Source organism: Callorhinchus milii, unplaced genomic scaffold (genome assembly GCF_018977255.1).
Source record: "Callorhinchus milii isolate IMCB2004 unplaced genomic scaffold, IMCB_Cmil_1.0 Scaffold3, whole genome shotgun sequence".
Classification (NCBI taxonomy): Eukaryota; Metazoa; Chordata; class Chondrichthyes; order Chimaeriformes; family Callorhinchidae; genus Callorhinchus; species Callorhinchus milii.
The window spans coordinates 24,707,981-24,729,091 of record NW_024704744.1 but is presented as its reverse complement, the minus strand read 5'-3'; the positions used below and the strand labels follow the sequence as shown (position 1 = coordinate 24,729,091).

Here is a 21,111-nt window from a genome sequence, read left to right as displayed (position 1 = left end):
ACCAAATGGAGAATTCCATGCCTCCCACCTACACATGGAAATCCCAGAGATAGATTGTTGGAAAGGAATGGGCATTCTTTCCCTGGAGGGATGTATCCCACTTACCTAATTCTGGAAAGTATTAGGCGCAGGTTGGCAAGAGCCAAGGCTTGGGGCCCCCAGAGTGTGTGTTGGGGTATTGCTGGAGTCTAACCAGCTCAAACCGCATAGCTTGCCATTGATATTGCTGTCTGACAAGCTTTCCCACTGTTTGTCCAGCTAGAACCACTCTACCCATTAAGGCTTTGCCTTGCAGAGTTAACAGGAGCTGAGTGGGATGACTCCCTCCTCCAGTGACTGGTCTGCCCCTCCAGCGCCTTGGGACGTCCTCCTGACGTGAAAGGCGCTTTATAAATGGAATCTTGTTGTTGTTGTTGTCCAGCTACTGCTGATGAGCCAGGCTGGCTATGCTGTCATCAGCAGTGCCCTGGAAAACTGCGGACTCGACTGGCTCAGAAACCTGACTACCAAGACCACCACAGAGGGCTGGCTCGATTTCAACATTCCATTGCCAGGCATGTCACCGTGAAGCCAGTTCAGCCCCAACGAGACCCCGCTGATAACAGTATTGTTTTAGACTCATGTTGTTAGTGATTGTGGTAAACCTACAATGGTTTAATTCTTAAAATATTTGTGGTCATTTATTAGGGCATATTCTTAACCCTATGTATTTGTGTATCAGCTACACATTTGAGTTTGCATTGTGATTTACAATGTTTATAGTTGCAAATAAGAGCTGAATTATTCAATATTTTCATTGATTTTGTTCTTATTTACACCTTTTAACAAAGCATTTTATTTATTTTGGCCATCGTTACTGAAGGTAACGTAATGTTGGAGGAGATTTCAGGGTACTTAGCACAGAGAGCATGTTCCAGAGTTATGGATTTTTTTAAAAATTCTGTTCAATAACAATTTAGTAGCTGTTTAAAGTGATGCATATTTCCTTCTCGAGTCTGAATTTGCTAAGGATAAGTATCAAGTTATTCCTACACAAAGCTCTAATAATAATACTACCTTTGAGGGTTATTGAATACATTTACAGGTAAAATGAACATTGTTTTCTTCTGAATATGTTACCTGAAGAAGAAGCCTCTCATCCCCAATAATAGCCGCTTTACTCCAATCAATGATCTCTGAAAATGTTAGCTCCCAACCATTACTCAATAATGCTGGGATGCAGGCAGCCTGAAACAAAGGATATTGAAAACTACAATTACATTATAGTCTTTAAAATAGGATATTAACCCACATTTTAAATGTCAACAGATCTTGAGAATAGAACAAGTCACCTTCTATTCTGTGGTTCATGCACCATATTACAGATCTCCATCTGTGTGAAAGTCTTCTCACATAGTCATTGAATTGGATCATTTTATGCTGTTTGTATATTTCCTTTCGAAAATCATCTGTACCACAATTGTGCTTCTACATGCATGGTTCTGAGTGTCAGAGGAAAGGTTTAACAATTGACATATAAATAAAGTAGGTGAATTGGAGATGTTACAAGTTGTGAAGTATTCAAGATACTGTCAGATTCATCTAGCGCTTTCAGACAAAGTGGTGGCAGCAACTTTTGTAACTAAATCTTTTAATGTCTCCAAATGAAACACTATGGGATCTGTAATTTGGATGCACCTTTAATTAAAAAGACAACAATGCAATACAATTTACATTTATATAGATTAAAATAAAATGGTTTCACATTGGAAGAATGTATTGAAGCACTTGGCACTGCTAGCAGGCACTTGATCGTGGAGTCCTGTAGATCAGTGGTTAGAGCATTCGCCTTGCAAGTGAGACACCTGGATTCAATTCTATGCAGGGCGAAACCTTGGGCAAGTTTCCTTACTCCACACGTCTAATAATAATCCCTCCAAAAACAAAAAACAATAATAAATTGGTCATTTTCAATCCACGACTGTTTGTGGGACACTGCTGTGCGCAATTGGCTGCCGCATTTCGTCCACGAATATAGTCAATTCACTTTACAGTCTATTCTGTCAAGTGCTTCGAGATGTCGAGAAAACATGAAAAGCGCTATATTAAATGCAAGGATTATTATTATTATTATTTGGGGTCGGGAGATAAGTGGGGAGGGGAGGGGAAGGCTGACCGAAACTGTGATCAAAGAGGTACTCAATGAGTTCTTTACATCAGGCCATATTGTCAGGAGACTAAGAAAAGGCTATTTCCTCACATTTAGGAAGGAAAAAGGGATCTAACGTGTGGTTCAAAGGCTATGATGTCGCAGGTCTAGCAATAGGCCATCTTGTCAGCCTGATTCGCTTGGAAGCACTCTCGCCTCTGAGTCAGAAGGTTATAAGTTCAAGCCCTATGTTGGTATTTTGAGATCATAGTCTTGGCTGACACTTTAATGAAGTGCTGGGATGCAATGTCAGAGGTTACTGTTGAGACGTTAATCCAAGGTCTTGTGTGCCTGTTTAGGTACAGAGTAAAGATCCCATGGCATTATTCAAAGAGAGAAATGAGTTTGTCCCTTGGCCTGGACAAAAATCCCCAAATAAAATTAGCTATTTGTTTCGTGGGTCTTTGTGGGTCATTGCTGGGCATGAATGGACTGCCATGTTTGCCTACAAATACACATTCACTTCCATTCATGCACATTGAGACGCCCTCCTAATATGAAAGGAGCTATACTAAATGCAAGGATTATTAATATTTTCTTTCCTTCTCAGCTAAACATTGGTACACAACCCAGAAAAACTAATCAGAGGGGAAGGAAATAAACAATGTAGTAAAAGAGAGCAAAAAGAAATTCAGATTTAGGATTCAAAAACCCCAAATTCTTCATTGTCTTAGTCATAAGGACCCTGTCTTAAAATGTGAGACTAAAACTTCGGAAAATTCTTAATTTGAAAGTCAGATTTCTGTAGCTCTTTTAATAAGGACCACAGAAAAACAGCTTCCAATGAAAACAGATTTTAAGGATAAGAAATTTCAGGTCTCTGGCATATTCAAAACAAAACCATTTTTGTCACACACAAACTAATATCCCAATATAATATCATCACCACTGTAACAGGTAAAGAAAATGTGAAAAGGAACCTCAACAGCATCATTACCCCAGCATTAGTCTATGGTGTGTTCTACTGTAATTAACTTCGTAAAGAGATGCCCTTGGCAGGTTCAGATCAATGTGAAACTTCAGCCTCCATTATTTGCATTCCATTTCTTGCTGAGCCAATTCAGCTTCAAATTCATCACACAGAGAAATCTGTTGCATAACTGAGGTTTAGATAGAGATGGACTAGAATAAATAGATGACGCACTGCAGGGTTGTTTTGAATGTGATATAGTACTTATTTAGAAAATGCCAAGCAAAAGATAAGCAAGGGAACTACAAGTATATTATTCGGGTCATAGGACTTGTATAAATGCAGTATCCAACTTGGCTTCCTCACGTTTTATTTAGGCCATGTTGGGAGTTTATAGCACAGTAAATATTCATGTACTTTTTTTTATTTTAATGGAAGTGTATGGATTTTATATCTGTTGGCTTTGAAAAAGCATTTGGGAAAATGGCAGCATAAAAGGCACTGGAAAAATTGCTTCAGTACATGAAGTGTGATTCCTCCATGGAACTCCACATTGACTCAAGGAAACTCGCACCAGTCTGGGCAGAGATCTTGCAGGTTGGCGTATCATACATGGGCTTCCCTACAAAAGACATGTTTTATATCCTGACATACCGTTTCTGGCATCAAGATTCACCAAGCCAATTGAACAAGAGGTTTAGAGTTGTGAAAGGACATTTCAGGAGCCAAAGAAATTTATGGTACAGAAGGCCATTCAGCCTATCATGTATGTGCCAGCTCTCTCAAAAACAATCCTTTTAGTCCCACTTTTCTGCCCTTCCCCATATCCTTGTAGTTGACTCTTTTCTAGTTTACTCAATATCTATATGCTCCCTCTTGGTGACATCATCTGCAGACATGGGGTCAACTTACACATGTATGTGGATGACACCCAACTCTACCTCTCTGCCTCCACCTTTGACTCCAGGACCACTGCTGTCCTGACAGAATGTCTGTTGGACATCAAATCCTGGATGAGAACTAATTTTCTTCAGTTGAACGTCAACAAGACCGAAGCTCTCCTGATTGGCTTCCATCAGCACCTCCACACCTCAGGCACTGACAGCATCACCATTCATGGTTGCACACTCCACCTTACTAAGTCAGTCCAGAACCTTGGGGTCTTGTTTGACCCTCCACTTCGACCGTGCTTTCAATCTCCCTGCTTCTCCCCCCCTGCCATTCACCCTCCCCCATCCCCAGCTCGGGTCCATAACTCTGTCTGTTCAGCTCTTTGGGAAAGTCCTTCCGACGTGAAAGGTGCTATACAAATGTAATTTTGCTGTTGTTGTTTAAACGTATTTGTCCAGTAGTCTCTTAAAAGCTAATATGGATTCTGCCTCAAACACTGCTTCTAACTACTCAGTGAGTGAACAAATTTTTCCTAACCTCCCTATCTTAATTTTATTCCCTCTAGTTACTGACTCACCAACCAGTGAGAATAATTTCTCCCTATTGACTCTATCAAAAGCCCTCATAATTTTAAAGATTTCTATCAGGTCACTCCTCAACCTTCTTTGTTTCAGTGGTAAAAGTCACAGTTCCTCCAGTCTCCACTCATAGGCCAAACCACTTATCCTGGTATCATCCTAGTAAATCTCCTCTACACCCCCTCTATCGTCTTCATGTGTTTCCCAAAGTGTAGAAGGCCAGAGGCAGCTGAGTGAAGGGGGCAATATAATGGAGTGGGATGTAAGCAGGCAACCAAAGATCAAGCCAGGAAGCTGCAAAAAGGGAAGTTGGGAACAGTCACTAAACTTTGAAATGACCATAAGAATATCAAAATACAAATACTGTATATGAAAGCGAAAGGAAGAATTGCTGAGATAATAGAATAAAAACGCTAGTAAAAGAATTGTCATAACTATTAAAGAAAATAGTTTTTGGGGTCCACCCATAAGAAAGTATTAAGAATAAGGGTGAGATAAGGTAATGGGAAGATATAAATGTCATTGCTCCTACAGTTCTAACCCGAGAACTGAAGGATGTACCTACGTTTAGACTCAGTCATAGGCGCGATTTAAACAAGACAGGGAGAAAAAGTTCATTGAATTCATGGAAAAACTGTCAACACTTTAAAAGATCTCTGCTACCAACTGAGCCAAGTACCAGTCTGGCTCAGTTTGTAGCACTTCTGTGTCTGAGTCAGAAGCTTGTGGATTCAAGCCCCATGTCAAGATTTTGAATTCACCATCATCTCGGCTAACATTCCACTGTAGTGCTGGGGAAGTGCTGCATTATTGGATGTGCAGTTGAGGCCTTCAACTAAACTCCATCTGCCTGTTCAGATGAATGTTAAAGATCTCATAATACTATTCAAATAAGTGAAGGGAGTTCCACCCAGTGTCTTGGCCAACAGTCATCTAGGATAAAAATTGTCATTCATGGCTGTTTTGGGACACTGCTATATGCAAATTGGCTGTTGTATTCACCTATAATATATATAAATATAATATATATTATAATCCTTGCAGTTGTTATAGCGCCTTATCAAGTCTATAAAATCTATAATTATATTCACTGGACTTCACAGTAAAAATCCTGTGAGGTGCTTTGAGACATTACAATATACATGACAAGGAGTCATATCAAATTTATTTTAACAGGGAGAGATGCACCACAAAAAAAGGAGAACTTAAAGAAATAAGGGGTGGGTGGTGTAGATAGACCAAAAGTTTATTCTGTCTAAAATTATTATTTATTCGGTGATGTGGAAATTTTCTGCTGCTTATTGAGCACTTGGGTGATACCATTACATTGGAAAATTGTTAATTTTATTCCTATATTTAAAAATGGTTTAAGAATGATCCCATGAATTGTAAGTGTTAGATCGGCATCTCCAATGGGAAATTATTGACATATATTATAAAGGAAGCTATTAAAATGAACCTAAAGATAATACAGATAATAAGATTTAACTAATGTAGGTGTTGAAAGCAGGTCATGTCTAACATGCAGTTATATTCTTTGAGGACATAATTTGGAAGGCACATGATAAAAATATGGCTGATGATATGAATTATAGAGAGCATCGAGTAGGATCTCCTACAAAGTTGTGGATGAAATGCAAACTCATGGGATTGAAAACAAGGTTTGTAGATTGGGCAACAGGGAATTGATCAGATAATATGAAACACAGGGAATTATCAATGGTAACAGTTCTAATTTAGCAATTGATACTCCTCAGATTAATTTGGTTACACAAATTTGATAATAATAATCCTCGTATTTGAAATAACAATTTATCACATTGCGGAAACATCTCAAAGCCGTTCACAGGATTTACGGTAAAATTTAGTGACTGTGTATCTGCGCACAAATACGGCAGCCCATTTGCGTACAAATGTCCCACAAACAGCCATGAAGTGAATGACTAATTTTATCAGGAGGATTGTTGGCCACGACATAGCAAGAAACTCCCTTCTCTTTTTCAATAGTGTCCTGCCATCTTTAACATCTACCTGAACAGGCAGACCCAGCCTGGCTTAACACCTGATCTAAAAGATGGCACCTCTGACAATGAAGCACATGCCATCCTAGGCTATGAGCTCAAAGTCCCGACATGAAGTTGAACCTTTAACCCCCTGACTCAGAGGCAGGAGTCTCACCAGCCAACAGTGACTGCTAGGTGAGGCACTGCATTCTTTTCCACAAGACCCAATGTAAACAATATCTTCCCTTGTTATTAAATTTCAAATAAAATGCAGAAATACAAACATATATATATATATGAAAATTATTTATGTTAGCCAATATTATCATTAGCCACATTTAACTAATAATTTATGGAGAACAAATATAAGCAGCAACCACTCATTTTCACCACAATTGTGGCATCATTATTTTGATTTACATTAATTTGACAAATTCAATTTAAATATGAACCAATGTAATTGAAATGTTCAAGAATTTCATTCACAAAATTTTTTTAACTTATATTTGGCAATGTTTTACTAAAACACAATGGGGTTATTGAATGCTTGTCAGTAATTGACTGTGAGACTTGTAAACTACCATATGAGAGACTCCTTCACAACCTGATGTTACTGAGTATTAAAGGCAAGATGATTTAAATTTGGTTTAAAATTGGCTGAAGGGAAAAAAAGCAGAGTGTAGTTGATATTTGAACTATGTTAAAATGGGAGGAGATATTAAGTGGGATGTCTCAGGGTCTGTACAGTGACCTCTTTATATGTGTGTACATTACTTACGTAGATTCAATACAATTTACATTTATATAATGTTTTTCATATCAGGAGGATGTCTCAAAGCACTTCACAGTGCTGAGTGGGCACCTGTGCTGGTGGAAGGAGCTGAGGGTTGGTGGGGAGGGGAAAGATGACTGAAAGTGTGGTTAAAGAGGTACATTTTGAGACATACCTTGAAAGAGTGAAGGAAAGGACCAATTCGGAGGTATTCCGGGATGGAATTCCAGACAATGGGAACAGAATGTCTTTAGTCCTGGCCACCAAGTTCACTACATTCCCTCAATCCCACTTGTATGTAGAATGGGAAATGCCACTATCAGTTCACATCACTAAAATCAGTAAACTGTAGATTTTGTAGATTGCTCCCCCCTACCTCTCCAACCTCCTAACGCCCTACCACGCTGTTCGCTCCCTCCGCTCAGTGGGCTCCAGCCTGCTTCATGTCCACCGCCTTGCCTCCCTACTATTGGCGGGCGGGCCTTCTGCCACTCTGCCCCCATCCTCTGGAACTCTATCCCGCAGTCCCTCCATCTCGCCCCCTCCCTCGCCACCTTCAAGACCCACCTCAAGATCCTCCTCTTCGACTGTGCTTTCGATCTCCTTGCTTCCTCCACTGCCCTCCACCCTCCCCCACCCTGACCCTCAGCTCAGGTCCATAACTCTGTCTGTCCAGTGCCTTGGGACGTCCTCCCGACTTGAAAGGGGTTATACAAATGTAATTTTGTTGTTGTTGTTGTTGTTAAACACACTTGGAAATGGAGAATAGTGCATGTTGGCTGCCAAAGTGCATGAGTGTGTAGACAAGTGGATAATAACCCCCAAGTTCACCAACTGTTTGTGAGTTAGGACACTTCAAGGTAGTGAAGTTTTATTCCTGAGAAAGCAGAGAAAAGAGAAAACTGCACATGTGTGTTTGAGCTTGGAACAAACATGCCTCTTGGTAGTGCTGATGACAGTGAGATAAATCTTGGTACATGAACCAGCTCACCCTCAGCATAACGGACCACACATAGACAGGCAAGTAGTGGGTGAAATAGTAGAATGAGTTAATATTGGTAATGGTTTCTGTTAATTTGAACAGTATGTCAGAATATATTTTGTAGATTTCATTAAATCATTAACAAAGTCATCTAAAGGGTATACGTCTATTTGAAATTCCAAGCCTAAGGTAACTGTAGTGGAGTAGAATGGTTATGTTCTGTCCAGAAAAAAGGAAATATTGTTTTCAAGTAAGCAGTATTTAGCTCATTAATACAGATCCTGCAATGCAGTAACTCAATGTGCAGAACTAATGGAGATTGTTAATCCTTGGTTGTGTAACGATCTGAATAAACTTAAAGGCATGTTTTGTACTGGCATGGTGAGTTGGTATTTCCTTTGAAGTTAATAGTTTCCAGGAACAAACATGAAGGAGTGGAAACCTGAAAGCTTTGACAAATATTTGAAAGTTTTGACAAATATTTTAATTCTCGCAGTCTTGTGCCAAATGTTTTTTTCCCTCAAGACAGCCAACAATCCGTGAAGATCAGTCAAACAACATTTCCTTTTGTTTTACCTGAAGAGCCTCCAGAAATCGGAACGAGCCTAGCCTTCTGCCTCTTGGGACAAGACAAAAGCTTGAATTGTGCAGCAATTCCTGGTACTCAAACCTACAGAGACAAAATAAATCCATGTAAAAATACAATTTCAATAAAATATGTTCAAACTCATAAACGCTACTTAATTTCCTTATTTGTTAGGTGACATCCTTGCCTATCAGTCGAACGGTTGCGGATTCAAGCCCCACATTGGAAATAGAGCTCAAAGTCTCAGTTGACACCCCATTGTCATGCTGGGAGAATGCTGCATTGCCAGAAGGTTCTGAATTAGATGTTAAATCGACGTCTGTTTTCCGATGGACATTAAAGTTCCCACCGCTCAATTCGAAGAGAAAAGGGAACTTCTTCTAGATTAATTGGTCATTCATCCCATCATTGCTTGGTGGCAAAATGGCTGCCACAAGCCCTACATTTAAGAGTATTTGTTTTCCTGTGTGATAGGTTCTACAAAATTTGCTTCTCCATTTTCCATTTATTATTTATCTAAAACAAGAGTTGTAGTATTTCTACATTTTTTCTTGAATTGAGCATCATGTAGGATCCCTGATACAATTATATTGTATTGTACTTACAGATCCCTACAAGGAGGGTGTCACATAGGTTGCGATATATAATCTCTGGTGGGAATGGGACAATTGCTTGGCAGCATATTTAGGTCAAGCTGGAGGATGGGTCTGGCTCAGACCAAGTAGGCGGTTTAGAAGGCATGGCATTTGGTCACTGCATGTCTTAAGAGTGCTTAGGCTGGCAATGTGGGCCTGGGACTAATAGTATTTCTTTTTTAGTCCATATTTACACTATCTATAAATATAAATATGTCTGTAAAATATTTTTTATATAATATGGCAATATCACCTTTGACTAAATTTACTTATATTCCACTGGGGTGTAATTTGCAGTATTTCTTAACAAGGATCTTTAATACGGAATCTGAGTTGCACAAATGGGGATTTTGATAACCGAATTGATCTGCAGAAATTCCACTCTAAACATGATCTACTTCCAGAAGAAGTTTGACAGAAATTCTAATGTGCTAAATAAGGAATCTCGTAAAGGAACATTGCAAATTAGATCATAGGATCTTAAACCAATATACTGTAGCATGACTGAACCTATGTGAAACAATTTCTAGCTTCAGGCATTTTAGCCTTTATATCAGTGAAATTTAAGGTCAATAAATTGGTTGCCACATCTTGCCCACAAAATATACAATCACTTCAGTTTACAGTATATTCTGTGAAGGACTTTGAGACGTCTCAAAGTCGTGATAGGACTCTATATCAAATGCAAGGATTATTATTATAATAAATAGATTACAATCAATTTCTAGATTTAGCTTCTCCAGCAATAGTTGACTTTGGCTTGTACAAGTTTTATGTCACAATTGTTACATGTAGAATCCACAACACAAACATTCCTGTTAATATAAACACTCAGTTTTCTTAACCATCACCATCTAAAGTCAATACTCGGGAAATATTTTCATTTATTAAGATCTGATTAGAGTGCCCATCTACATTTACTTTTAGAGGAAAGCAGTACACTTTTATTTCTCAACGATGGATAAGAGTAAATCATTTTTGAGGCATTACTGCGCAGAGACTGTTCAAAGTTTTGGGAATAAGATGCACATTTCAGTATGTCAAACTCTGTATACAGTTTAGTGGGTCGGGAATATGTGCATGGATCAATGGGTTCAAAGTACTGTATGTACCTTAATATGTTGATTTAGTGGTTTGTGAATGCTGTACATGATTCAATGTCTTGGTATCACTTCACATGGTTCAATGAATTGAGAATATTTTGCATGGTTCTTTGTGTTAGTTATGCAGGGCAACCTAAAGGACTGGGAATATACACATAGGGTAACAGACTGAGAATTAATTATTAATAAGTGAGAACATTTTTTCAGTGTTTGACTACTGATTATAATCATTGAAGAAATACTGTACTTGTTAAGATCAGAGAAACAACAATAAAAATCATTGGGACAGATTCTTTCATGCCAGGAGGACAACAGGATTTACTGTAATGTGTAGTGGCTGCAAATTTTGTAGGCAACATAGAGTCTGTATAACCAAAAGATAAGGTTTAATGTAGTATTGTTCGAAAGGGTGATCATAAGAAAACAGTCTAACTATAACCTCTTTGATGAGGCTTTTATTAAATATCACTAATATATAATTCTAGATGTTACAATACACTCACAATGATTTAATTTTACAGGGATGAAATATAGAATGTTTCAAAGCAGATGTGATGTGATAATAATCTGCTAGAAAAATCTTCTTTTATCCAATAGAATATCATGAAAGGAGGATTGCCCCAAGCGTTTCCTTACATTTACAATATTCAGCAGTAGAAATTCACTGAAAATTCACCCAAATTGTTTTCTGCAAGTGGCACACGTGTGAAGAGAAAAGATTGAATCATTTTGGATTCAATAATCAAAGTGCTAAACAAACCCAAATACATCTCATCTGCCATCCGGTTGAGATCTGTGCCAGTCTGTGGCCTGGATCTTACAATTGGGTTTAAGCAGGGCACTGACACTAGAGGTCACTATGGGAACAGAAGCAGGAAATCAGACCCTGACCAAACATGGATTGAGTTTATCTTCCAACGATGCTACCTGACAGCAGGGTCTATTGTGCGAGGTGTGTAAACCATGCACATGTGTTACAAGTGCTTTTAATTCTGCAATTAACAACCAATGAAAAGGAATGAAAATGAAAGTTAACTGCATAATTTTGGTCACTTGTAATTCTCTCTGTACATGTGTTTGCACATGGTTTACACGTGATTTAAACAAGTCACATAATCGACCCCTCCCCCAGTTATTATTCCGAATGATAAACATATCTCAGACTATTGGATATGTTTTTTTTAAACATTCAGTACTTTACTTATTAATTCAAATAGCATTCTGTACAGTAGTTCTAAACTTTGGGCAAAATAAATTTAAAAAGTAATGAAGGTTAAGGAAGTTTACGGATAGCGTCAATTCCTGGAATAGCCAACTGTAGGAATTGAGCCTACAGTGAAAACCATATTATATAGCTGGCAAACTCTGCACTGCAGCCTAAGCTATATCTGGCTGTATTTATCACACATATTATTTTTTGTAAATGTTTTCTAATTTGCCAAATATAGCACAGAATCATCAAAAAACAATCCCAATCTTTTTATTTTTCTTCACCAATTTTTTCACAAAATTACTCATGAATGATGAATTATGTTTGTTTCACATTAACAGGTGCAAGCAATTACAACAACAAAAACTTGCCCCCTTCATGTAGGATAGCATCTCGGAGCACTGTACAACGAACACTGTACAAATACCCCTTTACATGTAGAAGGTAAGCAATCTTTTGTCAATAATAGTTATTATTAATACAAACTTTGTGGTAAAGATTAGTTTGATGCAGCTTCATAACCAAAAACATTCATTTTATTTTAACCTCTAATATCTGATTTGGTGCCCGTATTGGCATAAGTATATTATTGCACAGTGTAAGAGTTCTGAAAGGTGCAATTTCCCAAACTTCAAGCTGAGAGAAATAAAAAGAGACTTGGAAGATTTACTGCAAAGAGGTATTTCTGACTTATTTAAAGCCAGCTACAAGAAATTACGATAAAAAATTCTACCGCCTTTTTAAATATTCTCAAAATCAAAGTGTAATTCAGAATATACTTTGAACAAGATCATCTGTTTATTGCCTCTTGTAAATACCATACTTGTTTCCTTCTGTTCCATTCTTCAGTGAAAGCAATAGCTTATTATAATCCCTTGTGAGCTCTCTTGAGTAGGATTGCAAATGCAATCCTGGATAGCTTCACATTTTTTACTGATACGCTCTTTGGCATTGTTGAGCAATAGCCAGAATGCTACTGATGGGTATGTGAAATTAGCTGCAAATGATGGACGAGTCTACGGTACCCTCTGACAAGAGTTTAGTGAGAATGGCATCTCAAATGAACAGGTAATAGATGAAGCTGTCAATTTTTTTTCAAACTGAGATGAAATAAGACATTGTTCTGAAAGTGAAACAACAAAAAAAAGGATATTTGATGTGCCAAAGCACTTTACTTGGCTGTTAAAAGCTAGAATTTTCCATTATTAGTCATTAGAAACATTTACCAGTCAGCACTTTACATTTAATAAAAATAATGTTGCAAAAGAACTGGTGGTCTAGTCAGCTAAAATAGTTATTCAAACCTCTGAGTTTGAATCAATCTTGGACTGCTAGGATGAAAATCGTCTCTCTCCAGGAATTACGCTGAACAAAAGTGCTGAATATTGAGTTTCAATAACCTTTCTCTAGCTCCCAGTGAATGAAGCCACATTTCAGCATTAATTGGAACTATCTTGATAACCTCACTGAATAAACTATGAGTGCAACTAGTACAGCAGAGAGTCGATTATTTGCCTTAATTGGAACAGGCACCTCTGTGGATGAGGAAGCAGTATGGACAATTGGTCATCATGCAAAACATGAATTGGGTACAGTGCTAACCAAAAATTCTTGTATCAGGAGATATACTGTGACCAAGGTGTTACACTGTGTCAACCCCTCTCCAACAGTAATGAATTCAAGATTTACTTTCTCCCAAACCAACATTAGAAATGCAATGCTGCTGAATTATGTAATAGCTGTTAGCTTGACTCAGTTTGTAGCACTTTCACCTCCCAGTCAGAAGGCTGTGATTCTACGTAAAGACTTTATTTTATAGTCTAGTCTGACTCTCCCGTGTAGTGCTGGAAAGTTCTGCATTGTTGAGGGTACCATCCTTCAGATTAGATATTAAATTTAGAATTCTTTCTGCCTCTTCAGGTGGATGTGAAAGACTCATAGACAATTTTCGAAAGAGAAGTAAGTTTCTTCTGGTACTTTGACAAATAATATTCCACATTAATTGGTCATGGCTGTTTGTAGGACCTTGCTGTGTGCAAACTGACTGCCATGACTGTCTACACTTATCAGTAATTACCAGTAAAGTGCTTTAAAATGTTTTAATGTTACAGACACTATATCAAAAGCAAGGATTATTACTTTTATTGTATTACACTGGGGAGTGGAATCCTGATTGCAAAGGCCCAGTGTGAGCTGTAAATGTATAGAGCTGTTCAGGTAACAAATACTTGAACTTCCATTGAGCTGCTGGAAGTCTAACAGTTAACTGAAGGCTGCGAAAGGTCATGTTAATGACCTTATATCCAGGTAACATGCAAAAAAGGGGAAGAGTCTCAGAGACCAGTACTAATGTTGCTTTATAATTATTAGATGTAAGGGTAATATACTTAGTTTTCTGCTTTCTTTAGAGATAAACAGAAAAAGCTGGAAATCCACAGCAGACCAGTCAGCTCTTGAAACTAATGATGGTTCAATGTTTCGGTGCGATTTTTCAAATATCAGAACCTGTATCTTGATATATTAATTCTTACTATTAAAACGTTTTTCTATTTCAAGTATTGATACAAATGCTACATATTTTCAGCATTATTGTTTTTATTTTTGATATATTGTCCTTTTTTAATCTTCCATTAATTGCTGAATTCATGCTGAATGTCTAACACATAAATTCTCGTAAGACAAAGACATTCAACACTACAAGCTCTTATTTGACTAGAGAAGGTTTTCATAGCAAAAAGCAAACTACATTGTCCTGCATCTTCACAGACAGCTCTTGAATTCAGCAAGTGCACTTGTTATACTAATTCTTAGATTCAATATAGTGCCTTATCACATCATCAAAATGTCTCCAAGAACTCATAGGATTTACTGTAAAGCAAAGCTATTGAATGTTTGTAAATGGAAATAACAGCTTTTTTTTATAGTTAAAGATAGTTTCAGTTAATGAAGACCTTGAAATGCTTGGGTAAATGTCTCCCATGGGAGTGCTCAGTTATCTGTTTTCCAAAACTATTCGTGAAAAAAGAAACTGTCTAGCGCAGTTGGTTAGCACAAGGATTATTGTTCTACACCCATTCTAAGGTCAGGATGATGGAAAGACATCTCCATGGGCTGACATGCACTTAAGGTCAGTAGATAGCATCTTTCTGGAAAAACTAATCCATTCTGATGAAGCATAGTGTTCCTGGGGAGTGGGTAGGCTCTGGGGTTTAGAAAATCTTCTCTTTGACATCAGGAGCTGACTTAAATAATGAAAATCTCCTCTCTAATTGGGGGCTCAGGGTGGGAGAATATAGGTTGGAACCTTTCTTTTCACCTCTGGGATCGAATTAGGTTTGGATGAAAACTCCCCTTTCTTTGATGATTGCTCAGGGATCAATGAAAATGAGTTTGTGTGGGCTCATCAGATGTAAATCCCCAGTACAATAAAAATGATAGATCTTTTTAAACAGAAAATAATACATTTTTGGTTTACACACTAATGAAAAGGTTCCAATTAATTGGTAGGACATTAACCTCTTGCTGACACAAGAATATAATTATGATTCTCTGAAATAAATTCATTGGAAAAGCATTAAGCAGGCTTCTGCTTGCACTGCATCTTTGTTCCTATTTACTTGGAGTCTAACCAACATTGGCTGCCACATTTCGTCCACAAAATATACAGTCAATTTACTTTACAATATACCCTGTGAAGCCCTTTGAGACATCTCAACGACGTGATAAGGCGCTACATCAAATGCAAGAATTATTATTATTATGGCATAACTGTCACACCACTGAACTCTTCTTCTTTATGGAAGTTAATAACAGATGTGAAGATTAAACCGATTTCCTCGGCATGAAGGTATATTTCTCGAATAGATTTTACAAATTATACATTAGACGATAACTATAGAACCACAGGACACAGGTTCAAAATGAACGAGCCTTAACTGAGGTTAGAAGAATATTTTTTGAACAGCAATTGATGGATCCGTGGGATGGCATCTAGGGAAGGTAGTTCACCAGGGTTGAATAGTGCAGATGTGATGAAATAGCCTGGGATTTCACTTGATTACCTTTGGAGATCAGGAGATACAGTACTGTAATAACATGGCTCTTTGCATCAGTGAGACAGAATGGTAGGAAGGTAGGAAGGTAGATCACATGATCTGTGGAAGCAGCAGGTTTTGAAACTCAAATGACTTTTCATGCTCTTGGTTTTGTAAAGCTGCTCTGCTGAGCATTATCCAATTAATTCTGGAATAATATTATATGGTATTATTATTATTATTATTAATTCTACATAGCACGATAATCATCATCTGTTGAAAAAATTCCCAATATTTTCCCAAGAAACACTATGTACTGTACTCTTCACTATTACATGGTCAGTCTGGCATTTTAATTAGGACTACAATCTGGGGGGAGTTCCATACAAAATACGTGTCCTGAGGCTTCCTCTAACCAAGAGGTTTCAAGCAGAAAATGCAACAGCTACAGGTTACTGAGAGACCAGTCCATGCACAGGTACAATAACTGGGGATTATAGGCAAACTCAATAGGTTTTCCCTTTAATTGCCAAGATTACTAACAAGTCCAAAAAACATGTCCAAACCTTTCTGAATTGGAAATCTCCAGAAACATAATGCTGTGATTTGCCAGAAATTCATTAAGTCAACAATATCTCTTTTTTAATTTTGTACTGTACAAAAGCATTGGAGCTGTTGTCTTGGCTCTCCTCAGTAATAAACAATTTGAATACTGGGGCAGTTCCAAACTGCCACCTATATTTTCTGCAGTTACTCTATTTAGCATTTTTTTCTTCAACTTGGAGAGTGGTCAAACTAACAGTGTATTTCTCTGTGACGTCTGACAGTTCATGCCCTACCAGTCAGCAGATTACTTAAAAGAAGACATGTTTTCAGAAGGACAAGAAGCTCCAGCTCTGAGGTATGTGAACAGAACCCACGAATTTCACCATGAACAAAGATTAGAAAATGCTACTAAAGAAATAAATCAAAAATAAGGATTATTTTATTTTGATAGGTAAAATAAGAGTTTTTTTTAAATGGGGAATCTTGTCTTTAGTGAGCAGTGCATGTTAGGCTGAATGAGTTTGATGACTATTCTTTCACCAGTCCAGACTGATTTAATGAAACTATTCTCTAATAGATCTAGGGCTCTTGAACCAGTCTGGGCTGGATTTGATTCCAGACTTCAGGCTAAATAGACAATGTCCAACGCACTCTGGTCCCTATAATTCAGCAGTTAGTACACTATAAAATGTTAAAAAGACTTCAATTGCAATTTTTGCAGGAATGTCTCATTTTGGCAAGAATGATACTATTGATTTCAACAGAAATAACTGAAAGAGAATGCAGTTTTAAAGTTTCCATGCCCAATAGCTGCTTAAGTCAATGAAGCTAAAGAAACAATTTGACTTTTAGGAGAATTAATGGGGGTAAAAGCTCTGCTGATGTTGACACTAACTAGAAGTGGTCACAATGTTCTAACTGAACGGTTGAAGGAAATTGATCCTGAAAACATGAACTATATTGATGGGACTGGATCTCTTTACAAAGCATTACAAAGACAGCATATTTGCTCCATGACCTGAGAAGCTATCAGACAAAACAAGAGCCACAAAATAAAATTACTGTTTGGTTGCTCCAATTGTAGACAACATCCAGCCCCACACTGTTTTAGAAGGTAAGAAGAAAAATCTCTACAACCTGTCCTATAATTTCAGTCTGTATTGCTTCTTAATCAAACAATAAAACAGAAAGGTCCCAAATAGACTAGACAGTAATATCTCTTGACTGCCTCCCTAACATTCAATCATGTACCTTCCCTGTAGCTGACCAACAAAATCATGGGGGAATTTAAAATAAAACAGTGCTTTCTTATACCTTCTAATATCTTATTCTGCTTTCCTTTTGTACATTGCTTTCAACACAGCTACTATATTTCTTCTAAATTTGCCACAGACTCTGAACAAAAGTATTCAATGTTGTATCGATTAACTCCTTCAAAGAATAAGTATTGATTAGGAACAATATTTATAGGGAACTGTGCAGCCTGAGATGTAAAACACGGCAAAGGATACAGTGGGTTCTGTGCATTTGAAATGGGGGGCGGGGGAGAGGGATTGGTGAATATGGCTTGTGGAAAGAATTAGGTCAGGGTTCAATAGTATAAATGTTCTGTAATAAATCAATCGTATTCAAGGAACAATTCCTGAATATTCAGTAATCCATGAATTTCCACTATTAAAACTGAGCTTTCCTTTCTTACCAGAAAACATTTATTCATCTCCTCTCCTGGCCCATCACCACATCGATCAAAATGTTTATTTCAGTTGATGTTGAGTTCTGTACCCATCATTACTGTTCCCAAGCAGTTACAGTACTTTTATTTTCTCGACAATTCTCTCCTATCTCGTCCTCTCTTGAAGCCATAGACTCCTTGTTGTATGGTACTATGAATGCCAGTTGCCTTCTGGTGAAAATAGAACTTTCATTATATTGCATCGCATCGCACTGAACTGTCTCAAACTGTTTGAAAGGTCAAGTGTTGTAACTGTATAGACAAAGAGCAGATATTTGTGGCCAGCAGGAAGGCCCACCATCCCCTTTCACTTTGTATCACTTGGGTTTGGCCTTTATACAATCCCCAAATCCCAGGATGCTCTTCATTGAATCCTGGGATTTCGGGAGTACATTACCATACAAGATCACTTGATTCCTGGGATTCCATATGGTACTTTAGTTGCTCCCAAAAATCCCGGGATTGCAATCACCACTTCTGACCCAGAAACAATTTGATTTTTGGTCAGCTGGGTGTCTGGCACATGTGGAAACCCATGCTTAAGGATATCCAAACCAAATGGTAAGTTCAACATATGTACACATGCCTGTTTTTATTCAATGCTGATACACATGGTCATTTTCCTATTTTTGGAATGCAAAGCCTCTCCCTGGAGAGATGCTCTTTGCTTACCTAATTCCAGAAAGTATTAGGCACAGGTTAGCAAGAGCTAAGGCTTGGGTATCTCAGAATGTGCACTGGGGTACTGCTGCAGTTTAACCAGCATAGCTTATCATTGAAAGCCCTGGCTGGCAAACTTCCTGCTGCTTGTCCAGCTAGGACCACCCTACAGGTGAGTGAGTTGACTTGCAGGGTTAACAGGAGCTGTGTGAGAAGAGTCCCTGCCCCCAGTAACCAATCTGCTTCTCCAAGTCCTACTCATGTGCCAGGCTGACTGCCACGGAGGAGTGATTCAATTCTCAGATGCCGTTACCAAGTGCGTCACCTTGAAGCCAATTCAGCTGTAGGAATAATACTTTTTTCTAAACTCTGGTCTTGCTGGAGACTTTTTAATTTTAAATCTATCCGCTGTAATATGAAATGACCTGCTCAAGAACATGACCTAGTCCATGCATGCTCTGCTGTTACATATAAGACCCACATAGAGGGAGTGCAGGATTGCAACATAGTTCATATTTTCTGGTTGAAACCTATTAATTGATTGTGGGATTGGATTTAATAAGAAGAAAAATCTTTACATTTAATATAGCGTCTTTCACATTGGGTAGACATCTCAAAGCACTTCACAGGATTTACTGTAAAGTGTAGACAAAGGCGGCAGCCAATTTGCACACAGCAATGTCCCACAAACTGCCACAAAGTGAATGACCAATTTTATCTGTGAGATTGTTAGCCAGAAAACCAGGATTAGGGTTAATCCTGGTCCCTTCTCTTTTCGAATAGTGCCATGGGGTCTTCAAAGTCCACTTAAATGCACAGATGGGAACTATGATTAACATCTTATCAAAGAATGGCACCTCCCAATGTATAGAGCACTCTGGCTCTGCATTCAAGTGGCAGCCTAATCTGTGAAAGAGTGTAAGAGTTTGTCCCTTTTAAAAGCAATTACATTTTGGGTAAGCTTTAGGCCATTCAGATACTGAAAATGCAACAGTTAATGTAATAGTAAGCTACGTGGAGTAGAGGAATTGCACTCTGGTGACAGCTGATCGTCTTTGCTTCAGAAACTCCATAGCCTGGGGATATCTGTATCTAATTGCTTTTGTGGCTGACAGTATCGCACCTAAGAAATTTGATTCACATTTGACACCAGTTTAATGGAATGAAGTCGAGCTAAATAAAATAATTTTGATTAACCAGAAATTTTGATTAAGTGAAATTACTCTAAACTAACTTTCAAGTCCTGACTTTAACAGTGAGTTCCACATCTCATATGCTGCAATAGAGAAAGTACCAAGTAAAAACTGGGCGCCTGCCCACAGTGAGTGAGATGAAATTGTTTATTTTAATGACCATTTTAGAGCTTCATTGTCAGGAGTCTGAGAGAAGTTTTCCAAACTTTAAGGTCTCACAGACTCTTTACAATGATAATTATCAAATCACATTGCAATTTTCACCCCAAAACCCCACAGATTACCCTGGAAGATGAGGTAATACATAGTACGCTGAGCAACATTTTGGAAACCGAATTGGATTACAGTTAAGCCTGTGCTGCTGCTGGCTTTCTATTGGAATTGGATAGTAGTGTTTGCACACTTTATTGTCACCTCTGGGAACTGGATTGGAATCCATCCCAGAATGGTGGAATGAAATCAGTGCCAGCTATAAGACTAACAAGTTAAATGATTTCGGGCAGCCCCAACTCAGTTCCAATTGGCCTTCATCCACACCACAAAATTGCGCATAAATTAGCAATCTCATTGAGAGGTCAGATTGCTGCAGCAGAAGGCGTTCTGAGGACGGTATAACATATTGCTTATGTCAAAGCACTGTAATGGAGCTTTATGCTCTTGTTAAGAATTAATGGAATCAATGCAAGTTAAGGATACTAAACACAATAACGGCATTGATGTTTGATTTTGTTTATTAGTCGGAAAATTACCTTGTGATACATCAAGAGTCAGTATAAAATCAAATATAGGCACCGAAATAGATTGCCTTACCCTATACTGTAAAATATGCTTAGAATAGTCAGTTTCCTCCAAAATGTAGTACCTCCCATGTATGATCAGCTTCATCCCATCTTACATACTTAAATCCGACGGAGCTGGAATCACATCAAATTGAACTTCATGACACTGTCAATCAAACTGGATTGTAAGCTGTGCTAGCCCCAGCTATTGTACTAAAGCAATACAAGGCTCTGTAACACTTATATTTTGTCTGTCACGTTGGCCTTCAAGTACTGTCACTACACTTTACAGTAAAATCTATGAAGTGC

General features: G+C 38.0%; 1 protein-coding gene across 1 annotated transcript in view; it reads right to left on the bottom strand.

Annotated features, from left to right (window-relative positions):
* The window catches only part of LOC103185802 (exostosin-1), a 378,349-nt gene that overhangs the window by 87,103 nt on the left and 270,135 nt on the right, over window positions 1–21,111 (bottom strand). The window contains 2 exon segments of the mRNA XM_007904484.2: window positions 1,120–1,227; window positions 8,901–8,994. Of these exon segments, the coding sequence (XP_007902675.2) occupies window positions 1,120–1,227; window positions 8,901–8,994 (202 nt within the window).